This window comes from Amblyraja radiata, chromosome 33 (genome assembly GCF_010909765.2).
Source record: "Amblyraja radiata isolate CabotCenter1 chromosome 33, sAmbRad1.1.pri, whole genome shotgun sequence".
NCBI lineage: Eukaryota > Metazoa > Chordata > Chondrichthyes > Rajiformes > Rajidae > Amblyraja > Amblyraja radiata.
The window spans coordinates 1,852,547-1,864,679 of NC_045988.1; the positions used below are offsets into that span (position 1 = coordinate 1,852,547).

At 41.8% G+C, this 12,133-nt stretch overlaps 1 protein-coding gene across 1 annotated transcript; it reads left to right on the forward strand.

The window, feature by feature from the left end:
• Positions 1 to 307: 307 nt before the first annotated feature.
• sdhd (succinate dehydrogenase complex subunit D) lies at positions 308 to 5,987 on the forward strand. Its single transcript, XM_033049574.1, has 4 exons — positions 308 to 386; positions 2,160 to 2,270; positions 4,348 to 4,492; positions 5,130 to 5,987. Exons 1-4 carry the CDS (start codon positions 338 to 340, stop codon positions 5,293 to 5,295), a joined length of 471 nt encoding a protein of 156 aa, XP_032905465.1. The 5' UTR covers positions 308 to 337; the 3' UTR covers positions 5,296 to 5,987.
• The last annotated feature ends 6,146 nt before the right edge of the window (positions 5,988 to 12,133 follow it).

Below are 12,133 nucleotides of genomic sequence, written 5' to 3' on the forward strand. Positions count from 1 at the left end.
GTGTTGTGTCTTGGTTCTTTTTCTTGTGTGTATGACTGCAGAAACAACATTTCGTTTGAACCTCAATGAGGTTCAAATGACAAATAAATTGTATTGTATTGTATTGAATTGTATTGTATTGTATTGTATTGTATTGTATTGTATTGTATTGTATTGTATTGTATTGTTTTGTACTCCTGCACCTATTGTCTATGTTTCCATGTTTCCATGTGTTATAAACTACAAGACCCAGAAACCTCCGCGGCTCAGCGCATGCGCAGGGCCGTGCTCTCCCCCCGCCCCCCCCCGTGGCCCGACAACTACTTCCGGCGGGGTGACCTTGGTTGGAGACGCCAACATGGCGGCGGTTGTCAGGCTGAGCGAGCTGTGCAGGCGCGGCCTTCAATGTAAGTCTTGGTTTCTGCCCATTTGTGCCGGGTGGAGAGTACATCATCGGACCCGCCCGCTGTCGTCTGTCGGAGCGCGGCCACAGACTCTCAGTCTGAAGAATGGGGACAAAAGAAGCCGGAGTAACTCAGCGGGACATCTGTGCCCGGGGCAGCATCTGTGGGGAGGATGTTTCTGGTCGAGACCCTTCTTCAGTCTGGCCCGTTCCTTCTCTCCACACATGCTGCCTGTCCCGCCGAGTTTCTCCGGCTTTTCTGTGTCTTTAGAGTTGACTAAACGTGATTTATTTTACCTTGTATTTGTACACTGTGGGCGGCTCGATTGTCATCATGTAGAAACATAGAAACATAGACAATAGGTGCAGGAGGAGGACATTCGGCCCTTCGAGCCAGCACCGCCCTTCATTGTGATCATGGCTGATCGTCCCCTATCAATAACCCGTGCCTGCCTTCTCCCCATATCCCTTGACTCCACTAGCCCCTAGAGCTCTATCTAACTCTCTCTTAAATCCATCCAGTGACTTGGCCCCCACTGCCCTCTGTGGCAGGGAATTCCACAAATTCACAACTCTCTGGGTGAAAACGGTTTTTTCTCACCTCAGTCTTAAGTGAACTCCCCTTTATTCTAAGACTGTGTGGCCCCTGGTTCTGGACTCGCCCAACATTGGGAATATTTTTCCTGCATCTAGCTTGTCCAGTATAATCTTTGTGTAATCTTTCTGCTGACTGGTTAGCACGCAACAAACACTATTCACTGTACCTCGGTACATGTGGCAATAAATTAAACTAAGAAGGGTCTGAACGACCCTGAAACGTCACCCATTCTTTTATCCAGAGATGCGGCCTTGACCCACTTACTTGACCCTCTTACTCCAGTTTTTTGTCAGTCTTTGGTGTAAACCAGCATCTGCAGTTCCTTCCTGCACAGTTAACTACCACCCCCAGTTTAAATTCCATTTGGAATATTTTGGAGGACCAAGAAACCAAGAACCAAGAACCCCCTGTCAGAGAGCAGTGGGAAGGCGACTCTGGCTGTGCCATGGTTGCTGTGGCAATGCCGTCACCCTGCCTGGGTGCACCAATATCATCGCTATTCCCGAGTTTAGATCTCAGTACAGCGTGCAATTGTTGTTTGTAAAACACAAAGGGCTGGAGTAACTCTGTGGGTCAGGCTCCATCTGTGGAGGGGATGTTTTGCAAGTGACCTTTCACACTTCCTCAGACTCAGTGTAGCATTTAATCAGTATTAATGAGTTTAAATCTCAGTGTAGAGTATAATCATCTTAAATGGATTTAAGTCTTGACTCAGCACAAGGCATTTAGCAGTTACTGTGAAGTGGAAGAGATTTAGATGTGATTTTGTAGGAGTGCTCAAAAGCCATGAAGGGTTACTGGAGAGAAATGAAGATGAGACTGTCCAATGTCTAAAGTGTTATAAGTTCTGACTCTGCAATTTCTTGCTGATGTTGTTCTTGTATACTGGGGTGTGTCCAGCAAAGGCTTTATTACATAAAGTTACAGAATTTGATGTTTATTCTGGAAAGTTGTGACATGGCCAAATGAAAGATGGGCAGTTTTTTGTCGAGCTTACATTTGATCCTGTAGTACCTATTCCAATTTCTACATTGCATGAACAAAGGTTTGCCAAACATCTTTGTTATAGGTTTTATTTATAGACAATCAGTAACAGAGTAAGTCTGTCTTGAGAGTGTCTTGTGGTTTGCCTCTCAGATTGACAAACAAGTTTAATGCCTTTTTCTTTCTTGTTTCTAGCACCATTCTTATGCAAGTCATTGGTGGCTGGGCCTCTTATTGCTTCAAGAAAGACCCAGGAATCCCATGTGCTACTCTTATCTCAGATTCACACATCTCCTTGCCATTTTGGTAAGTGTTGTAGTGTGGGATTTTTTTTATTGATGGCAAGGCCAAGATTTGTTTCTGTGGGGTGCTTAGGAGAGAGTTATTTTGTTTAGTTTAGAGATACAGCTTCGGCACACTGAGTCTGCACCGACCAGCGATCCCGCACATTAACGCTATCCTACACACACTAGGGACAATTTATACCTACACCAAGCCAATTAACCTACAAATCTGTACGTCTTTGGAGTGTGGGAAGATCTTGGCGAAAACCCACGCAGTCACGGGGAGAATGTACAAACTCCGTACAGACAGCACCCAGATCGAACCCAGGCTGCTGGCACTGGAAGGCAGCAACTCTACCGCTGTGCCACCCTGCTGGCCTTAGGTTATGTGAAGCATGAGGCGTGTACAAAGTGTTTCCTTCTATTAGTGGATTCCAAACTAGTGATACCAACATATCTTAGTATTTTTCCTTGCTACCACTGACAATGCAGGTACATCCTTATTGGAAATTAGAAATTTAAAATAAAAGATGGAAACGGCAGAGAAAAATATGAACCAAATATCTGAACCAAATTTGAATTTTGTTCTGTGTTAATCAGTTATCTTGTTTTGCTTTGAAAACTCTTCAATTTATACTATAGAGAAACCATCTCCAAGGCATCACAAAGTATGTGCAACAGTCTATTCTACATGAAAATCTAGCTTGTTCTGTGCAGATTTACAGCTTGAGTAATTTCAATAAAATGTGCTGCAAATAGATTGCAGTGAAGGTTGAACTTGGTATAGTTCTACATTGCTGCAATGTATTCCATACCAAGAATGCAGAAGATCAGGTAATCTAGATACCACGTGGAAAGCAAAAATAAATAACATTTAAGGACTAGAGGTCATAGCTAAGTTTCCACTAGTGGGAGAGTCTAGGGTTAGAGGTCACAGCCTTAGAATTAAAGGAGGTTCTTTTAGGAAGGAGATGAGGAATTTCATTAGTCAGAGGGAGGTGACTGGAATTCTTTGCTACAGAAGGCTGTGGAGGCCAAGTCAGTGGATATTTTGAAGGCAGAGACTGATAGATTCTTGATTAGTACGGGTGTCAGAGCTTATGGGGTGAAGGCATGAGAATGGGGTTAGGAGGGAGAGATAGATCAGCCACGATTGAATGGTGGAATATACTCGATGGGCCGAATGGCCTAATTGTGCTCCTATCACTTATGATCTTATGAAAACAAACCGTCTTTCCACATAACTTAAATGCTCCAACTTAAACAAAATCCTGATGACTTTCCTCTACACTCTGTCCGGTGTAATTATATCCTTCGTATAGAGTGATAACTGGAACCAAACCCAATATTATTCCACTTGTGGCTAAACAAATGTATTGTAAAGTTTTTCCATAACCTCCCTGGTCTTGCATTCTATGCCTAGGCAAATGAGGGCAAGTATCTCATTTGCCTTTCTCGACACCTTCTCGGATCCTTGGACTTGTCCATGAAGGCCCCTCTGTTTCTTAATAGTTAGTTTAGTTTAACTTATTGTCACGGTTACAAAGGTACAGTGAAAAGCTTTATTGCTGCACAGTATCCAGTTGGCAGAAAGACTATACATGATTACAATCAAGCCGCCCTCAGTGTACAGATACAGGATAAAGGGAATAACATAAGAATAACAAGTTGCTGCCTTCCTCTGCCTACCTGTGTCGTCACTTTCATGGATCGTACATGATCCATGAAAGTGACGACACAGGTAGGCAGAGGAAGACAGCAACTTGTTATTCTTATGTTATTCCCTTTATCCTGTATCTGTACACTGAGGGCGGCTTGATTGTAATCATGTATAGTCTTTCTGCCAACTGGATACTGTGCAGCAATAAAGCTTTTCACTGTACCTTTGTAACCGTGACAATAAGTTAAACTAAACTAACTATTAAGAAACAGAGGGGCCTTCATGGACAAGTCCAAGGAGTACATTCCTTCCACGGTCTCGCTGTTTAATCACACTCCCAAGGGCACTGGCATTCATTGCGATGTTGTGGCCCGGTTTAATTATGTGATGATTGTTATTGAAATTAGAGAACCTTGTTTAGTCTTGTCTTCTCTCTTAGCTGGTTCCAAAGCTGCTTCTGCACACTGGACGAGTGAACGGATAGTGAGTGTCGCCTTACTTGGCCTTTTCCCTGCTGCCTACATCTACCCAGGATCTGTCGTGGATTACTCACTGGCTGCAGCCATCACTCTCCATGGTCACTGGTAAGGCCTTTTTTGAACCTTGTACTTTAATGCACTCTGTGAATTTGTTTTTGTGGCTACTCTTCCCAATTTGATCTCCCAATATACACAAAGGTTCAAATCTTCCATAATTATTACACCCCTGATCATCCTTTTAATGTTGTGTTTGTTCTTCCTGGTCTCCGTTTTATTCAGAACCCAAAATCTTTCCAAACATGTTACTAAACTGTTGCTCCGGTACTCTTTTGATTTTGATTTCTGGCTTATGGTTTAATCAGTCTTTCCAAATATTATGAAGATTCTCAAAACATTCTCCAATTAACTTACTGGTTGAAAATAATCTGATTCTAACATCACAGTATCGACACCATAATAGACTGGAACTATGACCCATTATTTCAATATCCTAAAATAAAGTTTGGGAAAACAGGCTGGTTCACATACCACAGAAAAATATCTGCACTCACCATTGATTTGAACACTGTGCAAGCTCTGAAGAAGAGTCCCGACCCGAAACGTCAACCATTCCTTCTATCCAGAGATGTTGCCTGTCCCGCTGAGTTACTCCAACTTTTTGTGTCTAGCCTCAATGTCTGCTTATTTCCCGTGGTGGTTAACCTATTTTATTTTTTATTTTTATCTGTCTGTTTCCTTTCAGGGGCCTTGGGCAAATAGTCACAGATTACGTACACGGAGAGGCAAAAGTGAAGCTGGCCAGGATAGGCCTCCAGATATTGTCAGCTGTCACTTTCGCTGGTCTATGCTACTTCAATTATCATGATGTGGGGATTTGTAAAGCTGTGGCAATGCTTTGGAGCCTCTGATAAATAATGCCATTGTCCGTTCCACTAAACAACTTCTGGGGTTGCTCTCATTTAATAAGGAAAATAGACAAATCACAACATTGATTTCTTTAAGAAGCTCTGACAAAAGGGACACTTATTTTGGAATGTAATTTTGCAGCCATGTTTACATTGATCATAGCTGTTGCCTTATGCCATCCAGTCATAACGTCAGTCTTTTGAATGACACACGTGGTTTACTTTTGTTCCTCTTCCCACCATGCACATTTTTATATTAGTCATGACCAGAGACGGGGCTTGCTTTACGCAGTGGTCAAAATCTGAAACCATGTACAAAACTACACATAAATTATTATATAGTTTGTGCTTTACATTTTCTACAGCGGAGTAACGGGCCATTTTATTCAATAGTTTTTGTGTCTGCTCATGCTTGTCCAGAACCTCGTCTTACTTTATCTCACCTGGTTTAGCATATTCTTTTATTCCTCCTCATTAGTTTCTCTTCTTAAATGGATCAGAACTAATCATCATAATTGCACCATGCACAATGAAATTTCAGACTCGTCATTCTCTGAGTAATAAAAGTTATGTAATTATTGGGTTTATCTGTGTTTATTTTACTTTCCTGTGTTTTTTTTAAACCATGGAGACCTGCCTTTTCTTCTGAACTCTATGTAGTCGGCTCATTATTGAAGAATAAAACCCGCAAATTACTTTTGTTATTATTAATTGCAAAACAGTGGAGTCTGACGGTTGTGAAGGCTGTGTGCCGATATTTATTTTTATTTTATTTATTTTATTAGTTATTTCGAACAGAATAAAAGAATAAAAAGCAAGTGTGAAACAGCATACAAAAAAACAAAACAAGAATATTTATAAAGTGTCATAAACAATATCTATAAATAAATGAAATCGTATTTGTCCGAAAAGGAGCAGGAAGAAGTCAAAGCTTATTAATTCCCACCCCTTATTCAACTGCTTGTAATTATCTTATACAAATTTAGCAGCTATATGTACACCATATGTACACCAGCCACTATATGTACACCAAATTATTTACATTTATACACTAATCAAATATTTACAAAGCCATACAAAAAAGAAAAAAAGAAAAGAAAAACCCCTCATATACTATACAGTATCTTAGTCATATATACAACCCATCACTCTATAATCACCCTTCCCAATGCAATCAGTATAACAAATATCCCACTCACAATATTGATATTGATCCCTGTCTTGCACTTTCAATTGAAAACTCCTATTTCCCATTATAATCAAAGATGTTCTTTATATGACGGGGATATGCCAAATCAGCATATGGTCTTTTCCTTTGAGAAATGGGCTTCAAATTAAATTCTGACAGAGAACATCTTCCATGTTCTGCAGTGATCCAATGTGATATGATTTTAGATGGAGCTGTATTACAAAGTTGACTGTAACTCAGTACTGTTAAAACAATTAGCAGCTTTATGATTCCTGGATGGCTTAATGAACTATTAATATATGCCATGGAAAGATTCACATTGCACCTAGTGAGAGATAAAAGTGTGCCTTCTGGAATAGGAGGAGGTACTGAGTTGGGGGACAAACTTTGTTGGATAATAAAGGTAATCTTAGCCATAACGGGAGCTCATTGCAGTTGTGGGAGTGCTTCACTCTTAAGTGGGCATCAGGAATAGATAGACTTAATGTACTTGACATGATGATTATCCCCATTCTTAAGCACAAAATGTTGCTCTAAGCTATTACATTATGCTGCAGTAGCAGTTGAGAGCAAGTGAAAATAAAACTATATGCACAATTTAAAAGACATTTATCCCTCCGGATCAACTACTTAGCTTTAGAGCAGATCTTTACTCAAATCTCAGTGGAGATTGTGGAGCCAATTACCATACAAGAATGGTGGTATACAACTTGGGAGTATTGAAATTGGGAGGTCAAGTTGCAGTTATAAAAGACGTTGGTGAGACTGCATTTAGAGTATTGTAATCAGTTCTGGGCACCATGTGAAAGGAAAGATGTTGCAGAGAAGATTTACGAGGATGTTGCCCGGACTCTAGGGCCTCGGCTGTAGGGAGTTGTTGAGCAGGCTAGAACTTTGTTTCTTGGAGCACAGGAGGATGGGGGTGATCTTGGAGGTGTACAAAATCATAAGAGGAATAGATTGGGTGGACACACACATGCTCTTGCCCAGTTTGGGGGAATTGGGAACCTGAGGACATACATTTAAGATGAAGGGGGAATGATTTAATAGGAACCTGAGGGGTAACTTTTTCACAAAGGGTGGTCTTCTACTTCTTATCGAGTCCACACACAAGATTAGAAGTTGTTCAGCCAGAGCTGAACACACTTCTCGGCATCTGCACAATGGTGTCTGTCTTGCGCTTCTTGTGCTTCTTGTGCGTGGTGGTGGAAAGATTGGTTGAAACAGGGCCGCGACGTGAACGCTCTTTCCTTGACCCCACAAAGGGTGGTGAGTATGGAACAAGCTGCTGTTGAGGTAGGTACTATTGCAACGTTTAAGAAACATTTAGACAGGTACATGGATAGGACAGGTTTAGAGTGATATGGGTCAAATGCAGGAGGTGGGACTCGTCAAGATGGAATATGTTGGTCGGCGTGGGCAAGTTGGGCCGAAGCATCAGTTTCCACGAAGTATGACAATGACTAAGAATAACATTGTTTAAATATTTTAAGTTTTAACCAGCAGAGTAGGAATTTTTTGATCAAGGACAGGGAATCCAAGCTTCCTCTTATCCTTGGGTGGGATCAGGTTAGTTGTATGTAAGTTGTATCATTGTGTTTTGAGCTGGCTAGGACTCTATTCCTTGGAGTGCAGGACTTTATTCCTTGGAGATCTGTGTCTCTGGACTCAGCCTTGCCCTTCTGTTTAAGGTGGAAGTAATATCATGGACTCATTGATCACTCCAAATAGAGACATACCTATTAGATTCAATATTTGCAGTTTCTCCTTTAATCACAAACAATTGTACAATATTAACAAGACCAGAACTACATGTTTAAAACAAAAAGCAACAAAAGTCAAGTCAAGTCACTTTTATTTCTAGAGCTCATTTAAAAAACAACTCATTGGCCAAAGTGCTTTACATTGGTGGAGGTACTAACGTTATACAACAGTGGTTCATAGATTAAGTACATACATAAATACATACATATAGCCCTCCCTCAGAGGACGTCAAGAAAGGCTTGAGAGAAAAGAAGAGTTTTAAGTCTCGACTTATAGAGTCGATGGAGGGGGCAGTTCTGATGGGAAGAGGGATGCTGTTCCACAGTCTAGGAGCTGCAACCGCAAAGGCGTGGTCGCCCCTGAGCTTATGCCTAGACCGCGGGATGTTCAGTAACCCCAAGCCGGCCTAAGACTAAGAAGCGAGATAAAAATGTTGGTGAAACTCAGCGGGTGAGGCAGCATCTATGGAGCGAAGGAAATAGGCAACGTTTCGGGTCGAAACCCTTCTTCAGACTGATTTTCCAGCATCTGCAGTTCCTTCTTAAACAACTCATGGTCTAAGAACATGTTTTTTTCACATAAAGGGTGGTGGATGTATGGAACAAGCTGCCAGAGGAGGTTGTTGAGGCAGGGACTATCCGAACATTTAAGAAGCAGTTAGACAGGTACATGGATAGCGCAGGTTTGGAGGGATATGGACCAAGCGCAGGCAGGGGGACGAGTGAAGCTGGGACATGTTGGCCAGTGTAGGCAAGTTGGGCCGAAGGGCCTGTTTCCACACTATATCACTTTATGACTGTGACTCTAACATGGTATCTGTTAAAGAGGAATGCTGTACTCTGGGCACCAGTCAAGTTGATGGGATGAGAAACAAAGCTGACAATCTAACCACAACGGTAGATGCTTGGCTCAGGTGTGGTTAATACTGCTGCCTCTGCATTTCTTGATATGAAATTGAACCTACAGCTTACAGATTTCACTCTGTAATATTGAACACAGAAACCGAGCAGTGACCACAAGAGTGCGTTGACCAGATCTGGACTTTGGAATGTCCCTAACTTTCATGATCCAACCACTGACAGCTTATCTTCAGTCATTCAGACCATAAGCCCTGATGTTTCCCGTCAAACCTCCCTGGCTCTATACCGCATCCTCCGTCAGCTGACCACTACTCTAACCATCGAGTGCAGCTTGTTTGATTTTGGTTGAAAATATTTCTGCGTTCAGTTCTGGAATATTTTACAGCATTACAAATGTTACATGAAGATGAGCTATTGGTGGTTAAGATTGTTGTTTGAGAGAAATTCTGATAGTGCAAAGGTGAACATGGAAAAGTTTTATTGAAGAGCAGAATTGGGGCTAGTAATTTTAAGATGGTAGCTAATAAATCCAGAATTTAGGAGAGGTGAATTAATAAATGGAGTCAGGAAAGGAGAATGGTGCGGATAATATCGGCTTGGATGTAATAACTGGAAGTAAACAGGGCTGCAGAAATGGAATCTGGTGGGTAAAGGGGAATAGAGGACTAAATAAGGGGGGGGGGGGGGTGGGGTAAATGGGAACAGTGCTGTGAAGGGAGGATCACATGGGTGATGGGTAGATTGGGTGGGTGGGGAAGAAGCCCTCTCCAGCAGTTTGTTCTTAAAGTGTGGTGACCAGAATTACATGTAGGACCTACATCCAACTGAGTGACCAGTGTTTTAAAAAGTCACATCATAACCCTCATGTTCTCGTCCTCACCAACAAAGACCAATATCCCAAATGTCTTCTTAACCATGTTATCTACTGCATTGCGACCTTCAACGTTCTTCGGACTTGTATATCAAGTTCCCTCTGTTCCTTACCACTAGTTAGGGCCTTACTTTTCACGGTGCCTTTCCCAGTCTCGTTAATATCCCCAAATGCATCACCTCACATTGACCAGAATTAAACTCTATTTGTGATTTCACCAGCACATCGATATCATTCTGTAGTCCAAGATATTCATGCTGTCAATGACTCCACCGATCATTGTCTCTTGTTCATACTTATAGATGGGTCCATTTCCCACCCCAACAGTATCTAACACAGAACACCTATTTGAGAGGGAAATGCACCGCCTGCCCTGCCCTGCCTAGTGGTCACCCATTTCCTCACTTTCTGAGCTTGCAATGCACAAAGCTACTCGATGTACTATCAACCACATTAACGCATCTCAGATACTTTTTTTGTGAGTCCAACTGCACCATCCAGTCTGACAGGAGTTGCAACTGTTCACCTTACCTGCCAATCCAGTCACCATGGACATTAGATTTGTTTAAGAAGGAACAGCAGATGCTGGAAAAACCGGAGGTAGATAAAAAATGCTGGAGAAACTCAGCGGGTGAGGCAGCATCTAAAGGAGCGAAGGAATAGGTGACGTTTCTGGTCGAGACTCTTCTTCCGTCTGAAGAAGGGTGACGTTTCTGGTCTGAAGAAGGGTCTAGACCCGAAACGTCACCTATTCCTTCGCGCCATAGATGCTGCCTCACCTGCTAAGTTTCTCCAGCATTTGTATCTACCATGGACATTAGATTCATTCCTTTACCCCTCATCCTGCAGAGGGAGCATGACACTGCTATAGTTTCCATTGTTGAAACCAATTAGGAAAGAGAAAAAAACAAACTCTTCCCTGATCACTACTTGCTCTCGTCACCAATGCCCACGCTGTGACCTGAATAACAGCAGGTTACAATCAGTGCAAGTTCATATCAATCTCGTCCCCAATTTAAGTTTCTTCAGCACAGATGAGTCATTGCACATTCTGGCAACTTCAATAATGTTCATGATGCATAAGTGAGATTACTGTTCAAAATGTTTAAGAAGGAACTGCAGATGCTGGAAAAATCGAAGGTAGATAAAAATGCTGGAGAAATTCAGCGGGTGATGCAGCATCTATGGAGCGAAGGACTAGGTGACATCACCGATTCCTTCGCTCCATAGATGCTGCCTCACCCGCTGAGTTTCTCCAGCATTTTTGTCTACCTTACTGTTCAAAATGGTTCATTTTGCATCCAGAACCTTATTGTAAAATTAAACTTTGGTACAGATGGTAAACAGATGTACATTAAACCATTTCTACCCCGTATTTCATCTTGATCAGAAACCGCTGAGGTCGGAAAAGGTATCGATTACAAGGATATTTCCTTCAAAGTCAAGTTTATTTTATATAAAGAATCCACTCCAACAAAACTTTTTGAAACCTCAGTAAATCACAGAATGAAAGCGTAAAATGTTATTTCATTTATGTCATTTTCACTCTATTAATTCTATGCTGCAATTAGGGTTTTTAGGGTGGTTTCTTCACCCATGTTCAAATGCCGTTGAGGCAGACACAACTAATTCATTCCAAAGACAGCTCAAGTTATCTTATGTAAGTCCTTCATACTTTGGGCGACTGAGTCATTTTCTGCCTATGTCATCAATCTCCTGAGGGTTGTGGCATAACCAACGAGAACAGATATAGCAAGCATAGCCTTGAGGTGGAACTATGAGCTCCACCTACCCTTGCCATTGCAATAACTACATGGTTGAGACTCGAAAATACTGAGGGTCACTGCAGAGTGAAATCTCAAGTGGACCCGACATATAAATACGGTTACTAACCGAGAAGGTACCTTGGTTGGGTGCTTATGATGTCTGACATCTATTTCAAAGAGTTACAAGGCGTGAGTCAAGAATGCATTGAATACTGTGCCCTTGGCTGGATGGGTTCCAGTAAGGAGGAGGGACAAGGATGGCAAAGAAAGGGAACCTTCAAGGACCAAAGAGGTTGTAAATTTGATCAACAAGGAAAATGAAGTGCATGCAAGGTTTAAGAGGTTGGAATCAGACAGGGCCATTGATGAATATAATAGAAAATGGAGGAAA